Source organism: Pipistrellus kuhlii, unplaced genomic scaffold (assembly GCF_014108245.1).
Source record: "Pipistrellus kuhlii isolate mPipKuh1 unplaced genomic scaffold, mPipKuh1.p scaffold_m20_p_2, whole genome shotgun sequence".
NCBI lineage: Eukaryota > Metazoa > Chordata > Mammalia > Chiroptera > Vespertilionidae > Pipistrellus > Pipistrellus kuhlii.
The window spans coordinates 8,077,584-8,098,755 of NW_023425515.1; the positions used below are offsets into that span (position 1 = coordinate 8,077,584).

The 21,172-nt window shown below is 40.5% G+C and overlaps 1 protein-coding gene across 7 annotated transcripts in view; it reads left to right on the top strand.

Annotated features, from left to right (window-relative positions):
• LOC118724175 (amyloid beta precursor protein) overlaps positions 1–21,172 on the top strand; it is a 213,970-nt gene that overhangs the window by 59,739 nt on the left and 133,059 nt on the right. For all 7 annotated transcript variants that reach the window (XM_036447151.2, XM_036447152.2, XM_036447153.2 and 4 more), the window contains exons 2-3: positions 967–1,134; positions 16,313–16,442. In XM_036447151.2, coding sequence (XP_036303044.1) covers positions 967–1,134; positions 16,313–16,442 — 298 coding nt within the window. The remainder of the gene's footprint in view (positions 1–966; positions 1,135–16,312; positions 16,443–21,172) is intronic.

Consider the following 21,172-nt stretch of genomic DNA (forward strand, 5'->3'; position numbering starts at 1 on the left):
AGTAGCTGGCGTTAACAAGGAAGGACTTAATATACTAATTATGTCTTTTGATTCCTTGGTTTTGAATAACACTTTCCTGGGGGGGTTAATTTTCACCTCTGGATGATTGTTTTTCTTTTAAGATACCAGAACCTCTGAAGTGAGGCAGTACAGATATTTTTTAGTACTTCCCTTTAAAAAAAATATTTACGTGCAGGGAATGCCTATGGGCAGAAGGGTGGGAAATACAGAAGGGACCTTTTCCAAAGTTCTTTTCCTGACATGGTATCGTGCCTGTGGCAGGAATACCTGAGGCCACCAGAGTTCACTGCACAGCAGCAGGTGGGTGCTGTGCGGGGCTCCGAGGGAGACCTGTGCCTGCTTGCACTGTGGTTCGGAAGATGGGACCAGCATCCTTAACATACTCAAGAGCTGAGGCAGTGTTAACAAGGAAATGTTCCAGGGGAAAAAAAACAACGGGTGAAGGGTCAACAAACTCAGTCACATTTGGGCATGGTAAAGAAAACAGTAGTTTTTCTGTTCAAAAAATTATAATAGCCAGCATGGCTCAGTGTTTGTGTGAGCCAGATTGGAGGCATTGTGAGAATATGGTTTCCTCTAGAGTGGATATATTAATTTCAGGGGAAAAAATCTTATTTTATTGTCAGAGCCTTTTAGGGAGCACCACAAGATCTGCCAGGGGGAAATATGGACGCAAATATATAAACTTTTCAATGAATACTTTCCTGTCAATATTACTGATTTCTCCACTTACTGTAAAAGAAAAAAGTACTGTGTTACAGGAGGTTGGAGATGTAGGTAGCATGCATCATAGTTAACTTCAAGGCATGTTGAAGGTTGGGCACATTCATGATGGAGAATTGCCAAGGATAGTACTATTCTTGCTCTTGTTGCCTAGTCCCACACACCCCAGCGTGTCCCCGAGAACTGTGGGTTGCCATAACTTACCCAAATCTGTTTTTCCAGGTGCCCACTGATGGCAATGCCGGCCTGCTTGCAGAACCCCAGGTCGCCATGTTTTGCGGCAAACTGAACATGCACATGAATGTGCAGAATGGGAAGTGGGAGTCAGACCCATCGGGGACCAAGACCTGCATTGGCACCAAGGAGGGCATCCTGCAGTACTGCCAGGAGGTAAGTCCCGCCGGTGGCCACGCTGGACCACCTGCCTGTATTGTTTCTGATATTATACATTTGCATTTTATCTCTCCCAGTGAAAAATCTTTTTCCTGGTGACTTACTCTCCCCTATGCATTAATATTTTTTTAAAAATATGTCATACTCCAGCCACTAATAAACCAACTGAGTAAAATGTGAGATATCTCGGTATATCCTTTTATCTTTAGTATATCTCACTACAAGTGCTCAAAGTATTGTGATTAAGAGTGACTAGAATTACGTTTATTTATATTACTAACCTAATACATTTTAGTTCCTTTATTTCTGCTTGTGTTCAGTTTTTCCCTCCATATTCATTTTGAAAATGGTTAGTGTTAAAACACTGAAACTGTAAAACGTTGTGCTCAGAAACATCATTTGCTGCCCATCTTCTATTGATTAATATTTTCGTTCTTCCTGATTGATCCTTCTTGTAAAGGAGAATATTCTTTATTATTATTATTATTATTATTATTATTATTATTATTAAAAAGGGCAGCTAACTGAAAGCACTGTTCTGTCTGCACTTTGCTTTGTGGACTTGACTTTGCTAAGCTGAGAGGTCTTCATCCATCGGGATCTTTATCCCTTGTGCAATTCTTCCTCATCTCCTTGCTGTTACTGTTCAGGATGCTCCTTCCTGATTAATTCAGTTTAAAATACCTGTGGTCCCAGGCCTGTTACTCCCCTTTCACTAGACACCTGCCTATTCTAGGATATGTGTGTTTCATAGCAATATATTCTTCTAATTTGGCAAATACAAGGTCAGTGATTGTTGATCTCTGGGATAGCAATTTCAGTGGAATAGAAGTCCAATTGCCGTAGGGGACAGGAAGAATGCATAAAAGGATAGTGAAGACCTAGAAACTAAGGAAAAACCTAGAAACCAAGAAGTGGTTGAGGGCAGTTCACGGAAAGGGGGAAACACTTTGTTTTTGTTTTTTAAAGGGAAGGAACTTAAGTTAAAGGAAGCTTAAACCAAACTGTGGGAAGGGTGGCTGTCCATCAAAAGAAAACTAGGCTCAGGTATCCAGGGAGAAATGGAATCCAGTGGATAGGTGATTGATTGGCTGAGTCTTGGAAAAGAGGAGGAAATCATGGGTTGATTAGCCAGCTTGTGTTTGCCAGAAGACAGACGCTCACTCAACATCTTACACATGGAGAATAGTTCCTATGGCAGCTGGGAAGGATCTTGGGATGGGGGTAGCTTAGAGAATTTTAATGAAGACATCCAGAAGCTGGTTCCTCAGATGTTATTTAGAACTGAGACTCAGTGCTGCCTGGGATTTCTCACTTGGGGTCTCTCTTGTTTTCTGCTTGTCCTTGCACCCATACATTTGTTCACCTCCTGCAGAGATGAGCTTTCTCAAGGAGGCCAGGCAAGGTGGCAGCCAGGAGCTCTGGGAGGCTGCCATCTGCGTTGGGCTTCTCAACTGCATTATGTGCATTATCATTCCAAGGAGGGATTCTGGCTGGCCCTGCCTTGGGCCATACATCTACCTACCTTTGGCATCAGTCCTGGGACTGGCCTGTGTTGCCAGGTGGGGGTGTGGCCTGTTGGACAGCTAGACCTGAGCCACATGGTGTGGGGAGAGGGGGAACTTTTGCCAGGAAGTGGATGAAGATGGCATGGGACAACATAAAAAGATGACCGCAGCCAACACAGTGAGCTTAGAAACACACAGCGTGTTAGAAAAGGGTTACAGGTTGGAGAGTGGGTAGCTGAGGACATGTATGGTGCCTCCTTATTTTAACCAGCTTTGGGGAAAGTATGTGTGTGGGGAAGGGGAGGGAATAGATGTTTACTCAGAACTTTTAAACAGTGTTTGACATTTTTTTTTTTGTTGAATGGTGCATCCTGAACTACCTAGAACATTCCTTATTGATATGTTAGGATCTTCCTCCCACTTCCCACACTATAGGCATTCTGATATTTTTCTTTTATAATTAGAGATAATGAATAGTTTTTGTTTATAAGATTGAATTTTATGTGTGTTATTGGAAAATGTTTATGTTCTTTTATTATTATTTTTTTAACCCCATGTTTTATTTTAAACAGTATTGATTGATTCCCTATTAGCATAGCCACATCTAAGTTGCACAAATTTCCTACCTCTTCTTCAGACAGGTTTTTCAAATTAATATTACTTTCATATTTTCAATGTTGTAATATTATAATTCGTTCTCTTGGCATAAATTCTCAAGAGATAGGTATAAGTTTTGTCTTTAACTGGGTTCATCATTTACAACCAAGGCATTTTTATTCCTATATTATTTATTTTTATTCCTCTTCTGTTTTTGATGTCTGCATCTTAGTTATTTCTAGAAGTTGCATTTTATCTCAAGTTTAGCTCTGACCCAGCATTCATTAGTAGTCATTTTGAAGTAATTTTTATTGAACAATGGTTTAATTGGATATAGAATTCCAGACGGATGAGCATTTTTGCACCATGAAGATATTTTCAACTTATTCTGTCATCTATCATTTGCACATTCCTTCTAGAAAATGTACAGAAATCGTGACTATTTATTATCATTTACAGTGCTACTCACTATTTTCCTCCCAATAGTGATGAGTAGATTTTTTTCTCTTCATGCTCATTCAGTGCCTCTATTTTAGAGACAGCTGGTTGAGTCAGAAAAGCAGCTGTTACTAGCCTGTAGACCTAGGACAAAAGAAACCAACTGAACTCATGACCGTGAACTCATTTTGACCTTTTGCTAACTAGTGTAACTCTCAGTTAAATTTGTTTTTTCAAAAGAATTGCCCATATAAGCTGCACATTGTATCTGTTGATGCTTCACTTGATATGATGTGCCAAATATTATTTTGATGAATTATGTAGTCTATCTTTGCAGCATCATGTGCTTCTCAATTTAGGTTCCTTGCTGTTGTTTTTATGAATATTGTCAATTTGGCCCCCTGATTTCTCTTGTGCTATCATGAGTCAAGGTCAAAATTAGGGAGAAAAATTGAGTGTTTTACCTTTGTTCCTGGTTGTAAACCCATACGAAGTTTTATTGAGAAGACAGTTCCAAACTTAGGGTTTAAATGGAGTATTTGTTTATCTGCATTTTACTTCAAATCCTCCAAATTCCAGGTGCTTTGTATTTTCCCTCCCCCTTACCCTCCAGTAATAAAGTATACTTATGCCCAGTCTCATTCAGATATTTGCCTTTCTTTGTATTGATATTTTTCTCTTTTATATTAGCACGGTCAGCACCATTTTAGAACTTTCTTTTGTATAGTTATCAAATATATATTGAGGACTGCTATTGACTGAATGCTTGTGCCCTCTCTCCCCCACCTCCCCTTGCCTAGTTCTTATATTGAAACCCTAACTCTAACATGATGGTATTTGGAGGTGGAGCCTTTGGGTTAGGTAAGGTCATGAAGGTGGGGCCCTTATAAAGGGATTAGTGCCCTTATGAAAAGGGGCATCAGACTTTCAGAGAATTTGCTCTGTCTTCTGTCTCCCTGCTCACACAATGAGTTAATGTGAGGACCCAGGAGAAGGCGGCCATCTACCTGCAAGTCAGGAAGAGAGCTCTCACCAGAACCTGGTCATGCTGGCACCGTGACCTCAGACTTTTTCCTCCAGGATTAGAAGAAAATAAAATTCTGTTGCTTAAGCCACCCAGTGTGTGGTAATTTATTATGGCAACTGGAGCTTCACGGTTTCTATGGGCAAAAGGGATACAGACCCAATGTGTCGCTGAGAATAACTATTTCTGGAGGTCATGTCTAAGAAAGCATTTTATCTGAAACAGCTCTGACCCAGCACCCACTCATAGTCATTTACTTAGAAAGTGCTTGTGGATGGCCTTGTTGGCCTGGGGATTGCAGCAGAATGGGCCCTGAGAGAGCCTCCCTTCAAATGGAGCCATGGCTTCCTTTTGCAGGGACTATTTCTTCCCACTGATGGAATTCTAAACAGATTTTTAGGTGAGAGTTGGAAGAATGTTGGCCCATAGTCCAGATTTGCCCTCAGTTTATGTTTACCTACTTAAGATGTAAGTGCTATGATACACATGGAATAGTAGAGTGATAAACATGTACATGACTAAATATTCCGCTAAATATACTATATACTGAAAGCCTAATACACAAATTGTCCCCTCCACCAGAACCAGGGGGTGGAGCTGGCAAGCCAACTGCGGGAAGGAAGGCTCCATTCGGCAGCCGTAGCAGGCGGGGGGTTGGGGAAGGTGTGTGTTGGGGGGTCCCAATTGACAGCTGTTAGGGACCCTACCCATTCACAAATTTCATGCCTCTAGTACTAAATAATCACCAAGTATGCTTTCTGAAAGTATTAAGCAAGCCCAGATTGGATACTTTATATGACCCTATAGGAATAGGTTCCATTATGAGCTGTTGATGAATTATGCCTTCATCAGCTACCCTCTTGGTTGAACCCGAGACTTGCTTTAACCAGTAGGTTGGAGTTGAGGTGACACTGGTTCAGTTCTGGGTCTAAGCCTTAAAATGTTCTAGAAGCTTCTCTTTTCATGCTCTTGAAAGGCAGGAATGTTGCCCAAATGGAAGAGAATGGAGCCTCCCATCCATAGCTCTACCTAAGCTCCCAGCCAGCTGCCCACACCATACACCTGAGCAGAGCCAGGTGGGACCTTGCAGCCTTCCTTGTGACTCTCTGGCTGACAGCACCAGGGAAAGAAGAATTGCCCAGTCAACCCACAGCACTGTGAGAAATTGTGCAGTATTATGTAGTTGCTAGCTTTCAAGATGACTCCCAACAATCCTTGCCTCCCTCCCCTTATTCATGCCCACGTGTGGTCTCCTTTCACACTGTGCGGGGCTGACATGTATAATCAATGAGATATTACAGGAATGATGTTGTTTGTGACTTTTGAAGCTAATTCAGAAAAGACGCATGGCTTCCACTTTGCATAACTCTTGCTGTGGCGGGAGCCAGCCACCTGTCAGGAGGACATCCTAGGAGACTGGGGAGGTGTGCATGTGGCGAGGAGCGGCCTATCAGCAGCCAGTACCAGCTTGACAGGCATGTGAACGAACCAATTGGAAGTGGACCCTGTAGCCTAGTCAAGGCTTCACGTGACTGTGGCCCAGGTCTTAACTGCATCCTTGTGAGAGCCTGGATCCCTCCATTAAGCCACTTCCATTTCTAACCCATTAAAATTGTGCCCTCTAAGAAACATTTCATCGTTTGCAGCCACCAAATTTTGGGATAGTTTGTGTGCCACAACAGACATTCCCACAATTACTATTTTCCTCTGGGGTCCTTTAATAGAAAACAGCTCCCTTTTTCTGTTCTATATGAGATGCAGAAAGTGCTGCCATTATGAAAACAACTTGAAAATAACGATATAAATTATTCATCATTTAACAGCCCAAAGTGGCCACTTGCCTTAATGAGCTGCTATAGTACCCAAACATTGGTCTAAGGAGCTAGCAGTCTTATAAATAGAATAAAACTAGGATAATATTCCATTGAAGCATATTAAAACCTAGGGGAGGGTTGGAGGGGGGGATGAGAATCTTTAGCTTTTATTGTCCTTTTGACTGAAATGAGATTTTTTTTTCCTTTTCTAAAAGGCAGTTTGATTAAACCAAGAGCTTTGTGTTGAGAAAAGAAAAGAAAAGAAAAAAAAGGAAATGTATTTTGATTCTTCATATAAAGAATCTAGACTTTTCCCTAATGTAATTCAAGCAAATTTAGCAAATATTTACGGAGTGCATACTAGAGAGTATTTTGTGTCACGTGTAGCTGAATGGTTGGGAGATACCACTCTCTGGCTCATGAGGAGCTCATATACATACACAACTAGATAAGTTGAAAAGAGGATTTAGAAAATGCAAAGGTGGAATGAGTCTGTAAAACAGAGGGTCTTGATTATAAATACGGGGGATTGCAGTCTGATTCCGAGCCAAACTGGTTTCGGCAAACCTCTCTTTTTGATAGGAATATACAGGTGTAGGGGTGTCCAGTGTGTATCGTCCAAGTTAAAAATTGTCAACTTAAATGAGAAGTTTGAGCCCCAGCATTGTTCTTTTTTTTTTCTTTAAAGAACTTAAAACACAGGCTCTGCCACCCTCTTTATCCCTAACCTTCAGAGCACCCTGGGGTGAGGTAGGGGCTTGGAGCAGGTGTCCATGGCTCTGCTAACACACGGGAGAACAGTTCTCTGGAGGGACTTTTGAACAGGTTAAGCCTCAAGCACCGGCAGATATTTCCAGCTGGGAAAGAAACAAGTGGATGTGGCTTGTTTATCATCCCTTCTCTTAGATGATGGGCATACTCTTTTTTCCTAAGTGTTTTCTTTTCCACAGCAAACAGTAAGTGTTTTCTGTTTCTTTAACCTTCTTGCTCTAAATGAACAGTTGTCTTTGTCTATAAATGAACAGGTTCACCAGACAAAGCTTACCAACATCTGAATAAAACAAAAACTGCCCCTTTGATGAGTTGAACTAAGCCATTTCCTTTGCCCAACTTTCTACTCTAAAATATATTACCGAATCTGGGATTCCCAGTTAAGAATCGTTCCTCAAGCTTATTTTCATTCCACAGTAATAATGGAGTTAAAATCATTTTTTTTTTTTAAACAAAGGACACATGGCATTTTTTAATCTAACCAATTTTGAGGGCATGCTGTCCACCCAGGGCTGTGGCAGAAGCCACACCCTTGGCCATTGTGATATTGCTGTGTCTGCCATCCACGTTGATAGGCTTAAAAGTGACAAATTACAGGCACATAAACATTGTGGTTTGGGAGAGATTCAAATATTCCTGTTAGGTGAAACAACTTTTGAATTGAGATATTCAGCTACCTAATGTGAGGAGAGATCTACTTTATGCATTAGTGATCAATATAAAAAATAGGAATTGCACAAATCACAGTATGTAGAGCTCAATGAGATAAAACCACTTTGGACTTTCTTTTTTACACAATAATCATTTAATCAAATTACTGTTTGATTTAACATTTCTTCTTGTTATTATCTATCTCATTCCTAAATGCATACTCAATGATTACAGATTTGCACTCGTACTATACTTTTATAATCGACACTTTATTTAGAAATATAAGAAAATTTTCCTAAATTAACAGAATGAGAATCTAGACTATAGGTGTGCACATCTGTTTGTGTTTTCACATTTGTGTTCTGTCCTATTTATTTGGGTGAAACCCCTTCTCCCGCCAATTTGTTTTTACATTCAGTCCTTCAGAATAAGAGTGTTATTAAACAAGGTTCTTGGACAGTCTTTTCCAAGTCTAGGTATACATGTATGTATATACATGTACATCTATATATACAATGTGAGGAACAAAATTGGGCCAAATTCTTGGGAAATCAGCTAATGCCTGAGTGTATTTTCCATTCTGGCTTTAGGCCCTCACTGAGCAAGCCCAGCACTGCTCACAGGTCCCGTTATTACCATTACACTTGGTTTCATCAGCTGCTCATTGCCTCTCAGCACCTCTTTAGGTTGTAACCAGAGAATGTTTTCAGTTGGTTTCTGCTTCTCTTTCTCAATTAAATTAATCATTCTGTTTCCAATTGCCCTCTCGATGAAAAGAATTTACAATGAAAACAGTCTGATAGGATTTTTTTTCTTTTACATTCCAGAAAAAATTTAAAGAAGGAAGTTTGTCATTTTAATCCAGACACAGACTTTGTTTTGTTTTAAAACTTATCCTTAACGGGCTCCTGGAGTGCTCAGACATGGCTCCTATTTCCACCGAGCTTCACCTCCATCAATTTCGTCTTCTGTGAAACGGAGCAATTGCCCACTGATAGATGAGGGTGACATGACGAACATGAAACATTTGCAATGATTCTGCACAGAGTAAACCCTCAATTATTATATGTTTTCTTTATTCTCCTCTTGAATATGTTTTTTAAAAAGAAATCGGTAAAGGCTTTCAAGGGAAATGACCCCTGCTACCTCTATACCATGTCACTGCAGGGGTTTTGAGATTTTGTTTCATGTAAATGTTCATTCCTGCCAGCTACCATTGTGTATATACAATTTGGATCTTGGTTGTTTTGCATTTATTTTTTTTTTTTTCTGTCTGTAATGTAAATTTAGAAATTTGACTCTGTTTCATGTGGGATAGTTTGCTGTTGTGTGTGTGTGTGTGTGTGTGTGTGTGTGTGTGTGTGTGTTTTACTTTAATTTTGAGCATCATGAAAGTACATAAACATTGTCTTGACTCTTTACTTTTTATTCTTTTTAATTCAAAATTCCAACCACATATTCCAATTAGCAAGAATAGCCTAATGCCCCATGTACCTATCGCTTCACCTCCTCAGTGATCAGATCTAATCACTGATTCCTGGATATCTCTGGAATGCAGTGCTTTTGTCCTGCCTCCTTCAAGGTCAGCATTATTTTGGACAAGAACCTTGTGCAGATGTGTAGTTCATCTCTTTTGCAGAGCTGTAAATTGACTAAGATGAATGCTACTGACTGACTTCTTACATATTTAGTGTCCTTTCATTAGTATTACACAGTTGCTGGCACTTTTATTTAAAAGAAAAGAAACATCCTTGAGAATATGTTTAAAAATTGATTTTAAAAGTGGGAAGACTGGAAAGAACTGTAAGCAAATTATTTTCAGAATTAACAACAATTCCCTGGACCTGACTATTAACTATTTTCAGCCTTTTCCTAGCTGGTTTGATTTTGGCATTCTTGGAGTATCCTTGGTCTCTTGGAATGCAGTTGTGTGTAAACAAGACTTTTGTCATTAATTCCTTATTCCACATTGCAAAAGGGACTATAGGGATTCCCCTATTTGCTCCTAATATTGGAAATAGAGGAAATTTTCTACAGAACTCTGACAACAAATGTCTTAGAGAAATATTTTTCTATTTCTGCATATCTAACAACATGTTTTTGGCTTTCTTAAATATCATCCATTTTTTTTCTTGGTATGCATATTTAACAACTTAAATGTCATCTTGTTGGGGATTAATATATTTCCAATTTGGATAGAGAGAGAGAAAAAAAAAAGGACTTTTTAGATTTTTTAAACTTGGAATGAAAATGTTCTGATGGTGATCAAGCTTTAAGATATTTTTCTGTAGTGGGCAAAACCACATAGGCTACCAACTGCAGCCTCGGATACATTATCTTTCAAAAATAACGCATGCTTCTATGGCTAGAAGAGTAGGCGCTTTTCAGGTGCCTGGACCAACTGATGGTCCGGGCCCTCTTAGCCTAAGTGAGAGACTGACTCTTGGTTCTTTCTGAGCCTCTTTCTCAGCTGTGTAATTATTAATACTAATCTGCAGCTCTTTATATAAGTTGCTACTGTTTGAATAAGATGCCACATCATACATACTTGGAAAAATAATATTGGAAGACATCGAGATGCTTGTTTGTTCTCAAAAGCTCATAATCCAACTCTTAATATTATACTATTTATAGCATCTTATTTAGGAGATACATTGATACTACCCAGTGGGAGATTAATATATAATGAATTCCCCTCCCGTGATACAGTCTGAACTTAACCAGAAATATTCATTAAATAGTTATTAGGCACTTACTGTGCAGTCTTAGTGTTGGCCATTAATGAGGGGAACACACAAATGAATCACATGGTCCCGCCCTTTAAGGGATGTGTAGTTTGATAGGACACATAAGTGTCAGGGCTGGTAGAAAGTGGTCGGGATCAGGGAAATGTGGCTGGATAAAATGCTTTGGATACAGAGATTGAAGGGATGAGGGGCGGGCATGTTAGTGAACCAGCATTTGAGCCAGGCCTTTTTCTAGGGTTTTGATCAAAATAAAACTACCAGCTTATGCTTAAAAGTGTGTGTGTGTGTGTGTGTGTGTGGTGGGGAGGAGGGGCCCTAATAAAGGGCACACACCATGCCTCCGTGGGTTAATAGGTAATCAGGCAGTCTCTGTCTGATCCTCTGTCTTGTCTGTCTGTCTGTGTTTAGGCTGCTAGGCTGTCTCATCTTAGCTTCTTTTCCTGCACATCTTCCCAGTCTCCTGTGGTAGACCAGCTGATTCTTCCAGATATCTTATTCCTCTTCACACACCAGTTCAGAGATGCGTCAGCTCTGGCCATGGCTTATCCTACCTGCCACTCAGGTGTCCCCTCATCTAGCTGGAGCCTGTATATGCTACCATGTTTCCCCCAAAATAAGACATCCTCCGAAAATAAGAACTAGCACATGGAAAGATAAGACATCCCCTGAAAATAAGACCTAGCGCAACTTTGGGAGAAAAAATTAATATTAAGACACTGTCTTATTTTTGGGGAAACAGGGTAGTCTAGAATTCTTTTTTTTCTACTTTTTTTTTTATTAATATCAGAGATGATGGAAGAGGGAGAGAGAGAGAAACATCAGTGGTAAGAGAGAATCATTGATTGGTTGTCTCCTGCACGCCCCCCGCTGACGACTGAACCCGCAACCCAGGCCTGTGCCCCCGACCAGAATTGAACCCGGGACCCCTTGGTCCATGGGCCAACTCTCTATCCACTGAGCCGAACCAGCTAGGGCTAGTCTAGAACTCTTGAAGAAAATGCAATTTGCTGTTTGCTTTCCTTTGGCTGTAATCAGCCAACTGGATGGAGCAGAAGAGTTCAAGTGATCACTAATGAGTTCTTCAGAGGACTGGGGGCTGGGGCTCTGTGGAAGGTGGAGGGGTCTGGCAGCCTTCTGAGAGCTTAAACCACAGGTAATGAATGAGGAGCGCCAGAGGAAGGCAACGGGGTGCCAGATTGTCAGATTGTGCTTTCCTCCCTTTAGGAAAGTGCATTTTCCCTGGAAGGGTAGTACACCTATGCACTTATGATAGCACAGATATAAGGCGCACTGGGATAAATACCAGAAAGCATTCCTGAAGGAGGAGAGAGGGGTTCACATTAAGCTACAGGGGATGGAGGGGTGTGCCCACATGGGAGGACCTAATGGGCTTGGTGTGCGCAGTGTGGTGTAATGTAAAGGGTCTTAGGTGAGAGTGTGTATGGAGCACAGTGTATGGATCTATTCATGCAGCTGTAATTCAGGAAGATTTATTGGAACTGAGGACAGTTTGCTTTTCAAGGAACTAACACAAGCCTGGACCTGCTACTTCTTTACGTTTTTATTGATGTGCCTGTGGTTTTCTAAAGTCTATCCTATGTAATAAAAGCCCAGCAACCGAAAGGCGGAATGACCAGAACCATTGTCACTATGACAAGTCACTGTGACATGCACTGACCACCAGGGGGCAGATACTTAACGCAGGAGCTGCCCCGGTGGTCAGTGCACTCCCACAGTGGGAGCTCTGCTCAGCTGACTGGGGATGAGTGGCGCCCCCACAGTGGGCCGATCCCTGCAGGCCATGCCCCACACCAGTGCACAAATTCTGTGCACTGGGCCTCTAGTTTTTTAATAATCAAATAAATCATTACTCATAATTGGGGTTGGAGAATTTTTTTGTTGGGGACATAATTTTATATTTCTGTATATATATTTTAATAACTTCTGTATATATGTTTTTGGCTTTCTTAAATGTCAGGTTTTTTTTTTAATTTAAATAACTGAAGGGATTTATATCCTTATTTTCTTCTTATGTGATGATTTGAGATACAGCAAAGAAAATATGAAACATGGAACTAATGCTTGTGATTAATTATGGTGAAAAGTCAGGGACTTACTACCTCAAGCACATTGGTGTATCTAATTATGTTAATCCTTACTCTTGCTAAAACTATAAGCTCTGCTATTGTTTCAACCCATAGTGCTTATTTGTCTCTGGTCCTATACTGGAACTGCTTACTAAAAACAAAACAAAACGCTAGGTATGCAGTACTTGGGATTTTCGTCAGAAACTTCACTGTGATTTTTTCATTATGTTTTCTTTTCTATTGTTTATTTTCTGAGTTAGGGGCTGCTTGTGCCATGTGGTAATCACTTTGACCAACTGGGACTGGCTGTGTTCCAGGAGAAATTTGGTGACCTTGATTGTTGATGTTCCTTCCTCTTTCTAAATAAACATGATGTCCCAACAGCAGAATTGCATTATCTTTGGCAGCTCCCAGTGAATGAATAACAGTAGGGAAGTCAGGGCTGCAGGTAAACCAAGCATGGGATCCACGTGGTTCAGATCCTATAATCTCCTCCATCTACATGTTACCTGTGGTTGCCCATGGTGTTCTGGAGAGAGATGTGGAAGCATGGGAAATGAGACCTATGCCCTAGATTCTTGTGGTGGGAACTGAAGCAAATTCCTGGCTGATCACTTCGGGAAGCTCAGGTGATCTTTGGGTGAGGCCCGATTGCCAGAAGATTAGAGGCCCAATGAATGACTGCTCTGTCACACCGGCTATGACCCCAGGACACTGAGGATGGTTTGCTACGCAAACCAGAGATCCTGTTTTCCTCCTTATCAGCATGTACCCTACCAACAGTTTCTGTGGTTTTGAGTTGAAAAGAAGAAAATGTGACTTGACTGTCTGCCACGGGGTTTATGGGAAACCGAGCGCTCCTGGGAACATGCTCAGCAGGGCCGCGCTTCTGTGAAGTGGCAGCTGGAGCCCCTTTGGACAAATGCAGTAACTCACACTTCACGGCACATAAAGTCGTGTCCCTCCGGGCGCATTCTCTCATGTCACAGAGTTTATGACTTGTGAGTGCTGCCCTTTTGTGAGATAATAAACAAGGGAAGGTGGTGGGAGAGTTATGCGTATTCCTGTGCAAAGAACCGCTTCACCTGCTTCATAGGGGAAAAGGCCTGGGGGTCATTAAATTTTTAGTGGTTTTGGAGTAGAGCATTATCTGAGCCTGAAATGCATGCATTGTAGTAGTGCTAAGATACTTAACGTAGGAAATGAAATAAAGGGAAGGTGGCTTTTTCTTTTAGGAGCTAAGTTACTGGCATTGTTTTTCTCTGTGCGTGTGCATGTGCGTGTGTGTGTGTGTGTGTGTGTGTGTGTGTGTGTGTTCTCATAGCATTTGCTTTCAACACTAAATGTACCCCATGCTACACTAATGGGTGCCTTACTTTTTTTAAAAAAAAAAATAGACTTTATGTTTTAATTTTTAAAATATATATATATATTATTAATTTTTTACAGAGAGAAAGGGAGAGAGATAGTTAGAAACATCAATGAGAGAGAAACATCAATCAGCTGCCTCTTGCATGCCCCCTAGTGGGGATGTGCCCACAACAAGGTTCATGCCCTTGACAGAATCGAACCTAGGACCTTTCAGTCCACAGGCTGACACTCTATTCACTGAGCCAAACTGGTTTCAGCTGTTTTAAATTTTTTAATAGACTAAAGTCTATTTTAGAGCAGGTTAGGTTGGTCCAACAAAATTAAGAGGATGGTATAAGAGATTTCCCATATACCCCCCATCCCCCACACATGCACAGCCTTCCCCACTACCAACCTCCCCCACAGAGTGGTACATGCGGATCTGATGAACCTACATTGACACATCATCACCTGAAGTTCAGAGTTTCAGGAGGGGCCACTCTTGCTTGTACTTTCTGAGTTTGGGCTAATGTATGTGGTCACCATTACAGTATCACATGGACTCATTTCACTGCCCTAAAAATCCTCTGTGCTCCTTTTCATTCCTCCTCACCCCCTTACCCCTGGCAGCCACTGGTATCTTATATGGTGTCCATAGTTTTGCCTTTTCCAGAATGTCACAGAGTTGGAGTCATATAGTGTGGAGCCTTTTCGGATTGGCTTCCTTCACTAGTGACAGGCATTTGTCGGGGGGAGGGACTTCCCCCCTCCACCCTTCTTGAGGCCCCTCACGTCTCTTAATGCTTCTCTCTCTTTTCACTGGACTTACCTGGCAAATCAGTATCTTGATGAAATGCAAGCTTTATGCAAGGGGAAATCCATTTTAGAAGGAAATTGTTATGGTTATATTTTCTTTCAAATATCTACTCGTTATTAATCAATAAAAGTGGTTTGATATTTTACAAATATATCTTGGTTGGTCCAAATTCTACATTTCATTCCAGGTGTTCAACAAACACCATAATGTACTGAGAACTGTAATCAAAGCAAGGGGCTGTAGCTAATTATCAAAGGAAGAGATCCATAATGCAATTCTTTACCTAATTGATAGCCCAGATAACTGTTTGATAAGTTATTCTCATGTAAATTACTATAGATAAGAAGGATTTTTATATTGAAAGCTTGCTGTGTGTCATAGCCTGTGTGTACAGTATTTGCCCAGTTGGTAAGATATGGGTGGGTTGAATTTTAGTGAAGGTAATATCTCCATGAATCTACCGTAACATTTATTTATTTATTTATTTTTAAATATATTTTATTGATTTTTTTACAGAGAGAAAGGGAGAGAGATAGAGAGCTAGAAACATCAATGAGACAGAAACATCGACTGCTGCCTCAGATGTGCCCGCAACCAATGTACATGTCCTTGACCGGAATCGAACCCTGGGACCTTTCAGTCCGCAGACCGACGCTCTACCACTGAGCCAAACTGGCTTGGCTACTGTAACATTTATTTAAAACATTACCGAATACAATCCTCACACCAGTTTATTTTGCGTTGAAAATGACCCCATGCTTAGGAGAGGGTCCCCTCCCCATTTCTATTTTTTACCTTCTCTGGAAAAATAATATTTTAAGCCTGAATAGGTGCTGTAAAATACAAAAAGGCATGTTGCTTAATGTTTGGACTGGAATGATTAGGTGCTTGACTCTTGCATATTTTTCTTTATCCTTGAATTGCTTAAGCTTGATTGGACATGCGCCTGATTGAGTGTTGGGGGGATAGAAAATAAATACACATCTATCAACAACTGAATCTGAAAATCAAAACAAATGAACAAGAAATCTAATGAACAAACTAAACTGATGAATAAAATAGAATCAGAGGCATGGAACAGAGTGACACATCTCAGAGGGGAGGAGGAGGGTAGAGATTAACCAAAGATCTTATATGCATATAGGTATTACCTATGGACACAGACAATAGGGTGGTGAAGGCCTGGGGCGGGATGGGAACCAGGTGAAGGGTGGCAACGGGGAGAGAAAGAGAGACATCCATAATACTCTCAACAATAAAGATTTAAACTTTTTAAAAAAGGAATACATTGGAATAACAGTGGTGATGGATCGGGTACTTGCTTATCCCAGTCCCTGCCCCAGGTAACAATCCCCTTTTTGTGTGCTCTAGGTCTACCCTGAGCTGCAGATCACCAATGTGGTGGAAGCCAACCAGCCAGTGACCATCCAGAACTGGTGCAAGAGGGGCCGCAAGCAGTGCAAGACCCACGGCCACATGGTGATTCCCTACCGCTGCCTAGGTGAGCCGCCCAGCTCTGGCCCTGACCTTTGGGGATGGGAAAGAAGGATGCTCTGATAAGCTCCAGCACACAGGCTGTTGTCGGCATGTTGCCGCTCTATATTGGATTATAGTTTGGACTGTTAAAGTAGCCTGTGTTTCGAGGGTATAGGAGACATATTTCTGAATTTTCTGGCACAGAATGAATTTACCCAGGGTGTTTTTCAAAGTTATAAATTCTTGGCCCAATCCCAGGACTGCTGAATGAAAGTGCCTGGTGGTGGAGCCCAGGAATCTTATTTTTACCAAATTCAATAGTTGATTTCCATATATACTGACTATCTACACTTGCAGAATTAGGGCTTTTGTGTTTCTTGACATCGACTTCACAGAAGAAGGGACATAATCTAAAGCTCCAGCATTTTGCTAGTTTCTTTAAAAAATGGGAGGGGGGGGGTTGATTTCAGAGAGGAAGGGAGTGGGGGAAAAAAGAGATAGAAACACCAATGATGAGAGATTCATCGGTTGGCTGCCTCTGGCACACCCCACGTTAGGGATCAAGCACACAACCCTGGCATGTGCCCTGACAGGGTATCAAAATGAGGTCCCCTGGTTCATGGGTCAATGCTCAACCACTGAGCCATGCCAGCTGGGCTAGTTTCCTCTTAATCTTGTTCCTGCAGCAGCTGACTGCTCTTCCTGTTTGGCCATAGCTGGGGAATTGGAGTTGGGGGATTGTTTTTTTTGTTTTTCTCCTGCTCACATCAAACTAGAGCAAACAGTGTGATCACTGAGGTTTAAATGTGTGTTTCTCTCACCGACCTCAGATTTCACGTTAACTTTTCATTTAGAAAATTGAGTTGTCTCATGTGGTATTATACTTTTTCCCTGTGGAAACACATTTAATCTGACTTGGTTATTAGTCTCTTCCTTGTTGACATTTCTATGTAACCAAGCGTTGTGGAAATCAGCAGTCTCTGGTCTGATGGCTAACATCTAGATGTTTCCTTACAAGTTTATTCACCAGTGGGATGGTTGTAAATAAAGACATAGATATCTACATAGGGAGGGTGTAGACAAATATTGATATACATTCCAATGACTGCTGGTAAAGACTAACAGGATTTTTTTTTAAATATATTTTTGTATTGATTTCAGAGATGAAAGGAGAGGGGGAGAGGGATAGAAGCATCAATGATGAGAAAGAATCATTGATCAGCTGCCTTTGGCACACTCCCCAATGGGGACCCAGCCCACAACCTTGGCATGTGCCCTTGATGGGAATTGAACCATGACCTATTTCATAGGTTGATGCTCAACCACTGAGCTATGCCAGCTGGGCTAAAAGAAATTAAAAAAAGAAGTCCCAACAGGAAAATTAGGGGGGGAAAAAAAAAAAAAAAAAAAAAAAGGATAACCACTGAAGATTCTGGAGCTCTCAGTAATACTTGGTCAAATATGATTATCATTAGAGCATACTGGCTACTGTTAATGCATGTATATAATCTGAGGTGTTCATGTTCACAGAAAAAAATGGGCATTAGGCCGAAACTGGTTTGGCTCAGTAATAGAGCGTTGGTCTGCGGACTGAAAGGTCCCAGGTTCGATTCCAGTCAAGGGCATGTACCTGGGTTGCGGGCACATCCCCAGTAGGGGGTGTGCAAGAGGCAGCTGATCGATGTTTCTCTCTCATCGACGTTTCTAGCTCTCTATATCTCTCCCTTCCTCTCTGTAAAAAATCAATAAAATATATTTTAAAAAATGGGCATTAGTACGATTTCATCTGGTGGATTTACTCACAAGATAACTGATGAAGAGAGTTGGAAAAGCAATATCTTAGCTGCTTTACCATGAAACCATACAATTCACCACAAGTTACAAAAGAGTCACGAATTAGTTAATTAGAGTTAATTAGGCCTTGTTAATGATTCCTTTCTGTCGGTTCTCACTTTCCCATTCTATGAAATGTTTCAAATCCATTTTCCTTAGATACTAATCTTACAGGGAATTGATACTAGGTCTTTGGATGAGTATTATGGCTTAGGACACAGAGACGGCATATTGCCATTTGTTTCAGAGGAACATATATCATTTTGCTTAGACTTGCTGTTTCAGGATTCTATTCAGAGTTGTTAGAATTGACTGGAAGATGGAATCCACATGAAGATTGTAATTCACTACCCAGTGCCACTTGGTTATGGCAGATAGGAACCTCCTCTTCTCTACAGCAAGAGTGTATTGAAACCTGAGGGGAATAAAACACTGTAAAAATGAGTAAGAGGTGTATAAAAAGTCTTCAGATATAAACATGAAGTCAGAAGATTTCATGAAAATGCTTTGATCAACTGTCGAAATATCAATATTTGTTTTTATCATGATAAGCAGTGTTATCCACCATTGAGGGAAACTTCATCCTCAGTAGTCTCACTTCACAGACACAAATACTGAGTCAGTGGGATCGAACTTCTTGCTGTAACTCACACAGTTTGTTCGTGGGGGAATTGGGACAAATGCCAAAGATCTTTTCATAATCCAATGTCCCTTACAATATTAGCACAGAATTGTTCCAGAGCAAATATTTACTTGATTTACAAAGTCAAAATTAAATCATAGACGAAAGACTGTGAATTAGAGGCAGTAAATAACACTTTTTTAAAAAAACACACACAAAAAAACCTCACCATTATGTTTATAAAAGGGACAACCATGACCCTGGAACAGGATAAATTTACACCCAATAATGTGTTCCATTCTATGGTGATAACAGGCAGCAGTCTGATATATTCCCTGCTGCTAGGACAAAAAATTACTGTTTAGCATTAACATAAGTACCCTCTAAACTCATTGGCTGTATCCAAATATATCTTTTAGACAAAATAAATAAATAAGTAAAGGTTATTTTATTGAAGTTAATTCTCAGAAAGGTGCTACCTAGAAAACAAAATATAATTGTCTTAAATATTAAGCATATTACAATTCAACATCAAGCCTGACTAGAGAAAAATGCCTGTTATGCCTGGCATGCGACCTCCCTGATCTTTCCATCCGATGCAGATCTGGTGTTGCTCTGGGTTGTGTTTCTCTAATCCCTGTGTTTGCCCTGGGCATGCGTGCTCCTGGGCACCTTGCATTCCTTGTCTAGAAGGGGAGTGTGTATTAGGTTGCTGTTGCCATTTTCTTCCTGTGGAGTGAATGATTTCCCCTGGGAGAGGGCTGGCTTTCTCATTTCACCCTTTGCTTTTGTGTCTCTGAACCCCCCTCTCCCCCCCAAGTATCAGATCTGTCTTAATCATAATAACCTTTTATTGTTTCATGTGGGATGTAAGCACATCATTATCATTACTCAGGGAGAATATTTTCTTTGAGAAGCTTTAAACCCCTTTGCATTTGAATGACTACTCTACACAGTGTAATAGATCCACTCTTGAAATTGAAGCCCTCTGTCCAGTACAGGCGAGGTGCATTGCATAAGATAAATTACTATTGATCTATGGGGGTACAGAAGGGGGGGGGGGGGCAAAGATTAAATTAAACCAAAAGAAATTAGAAGTGAAAGAATTACTACCTTAAATGCCATTCTATTTCATTATCTATTCAAGGCTTTCCAAACATACAAGTAGTGATGACCAGGAAGCTATTCAGCTGTGGTCAGATGAAAAATTGAAGGTCTTCAAATCACCTTAATTTTGAATTATATTGCTTTAATAACATTTTAAGACAAGCATACTTTGTGTTTTGGTGGCTGCTTCTGTGTGGATTAGCTACAACTATCTTCAGTGTGAAAAGGATGTGTTTAGGTATTCTGACAGATATTGTGCCAGAGTAGTTTTTTTTTTTTTTAATTTATGCTAAACAACAGTTCTCTTGAGATACAGCAGCGTGATATTCAAGAATGTTACACAAGATTTCACCTACTGTTAAGAATAGGGATGGGGATTGTAGACTTTAATGATCTTATAAAGGCCTATCTGTCCCTGTACAGCAAGTAATTCAGTGTGATCGAGAGTCAGTACCTATGCCTCCTCCAGTCTTCATGGAATCTGCACTCTGTAGATCCAACTGCATATGAAGTCTTGGGAGATGCATGTTCTGGAGTTATACATACATGCACACCGTGGGAGTGATGCTTGATGAACCTGGTCTCTGCCCAACAGAGGGATATAAATTCTTAAATGTTCTATGTTTTTTAAGGATTGTCTGCCATGCACACATAAGGAATGCCAGAACTACGGACATTTCTTCACCAGGGAATGCTAATTGCCATCCTCAGAGAGAGTACACTTCTTTTTATGTGGTCTTCCACATAGGACCTTTGAGAATTCATTCCAAGGTAGTCATACTTCAAAATGAGCATATAGAGTCTGATTCTCAACTATATAAAAGAAAATATGCATGGGAAAGAAATCTTACTAGTCAGTATCTCCAATCAGTGGAATTACAGGTGATTTTGATTTTACTTAAGCCCTTTTCTATTATGAGTAGCTTTTATCATAAAAAAAAGGGATGAATTTTGAAGTCTATCATCAGATGGTGATCCATTGGAAAAAAGTCAACAGGCTTAAAAGGCACACAGAGTGATTGTTTTTAACCTATGTCTTAAGAGTTTTTTTTACAGTAGGAAGAACTTCTTATAGGAAAACATTTTATTTTAAAAACACCGCGCTGCCACATTAAAAGAACTATCTCCCATTGTTGTTTTCAACCAGACTTAAGCAGCATTAAGCATCTCTTAATTTTTTTTTCAGAAAGATT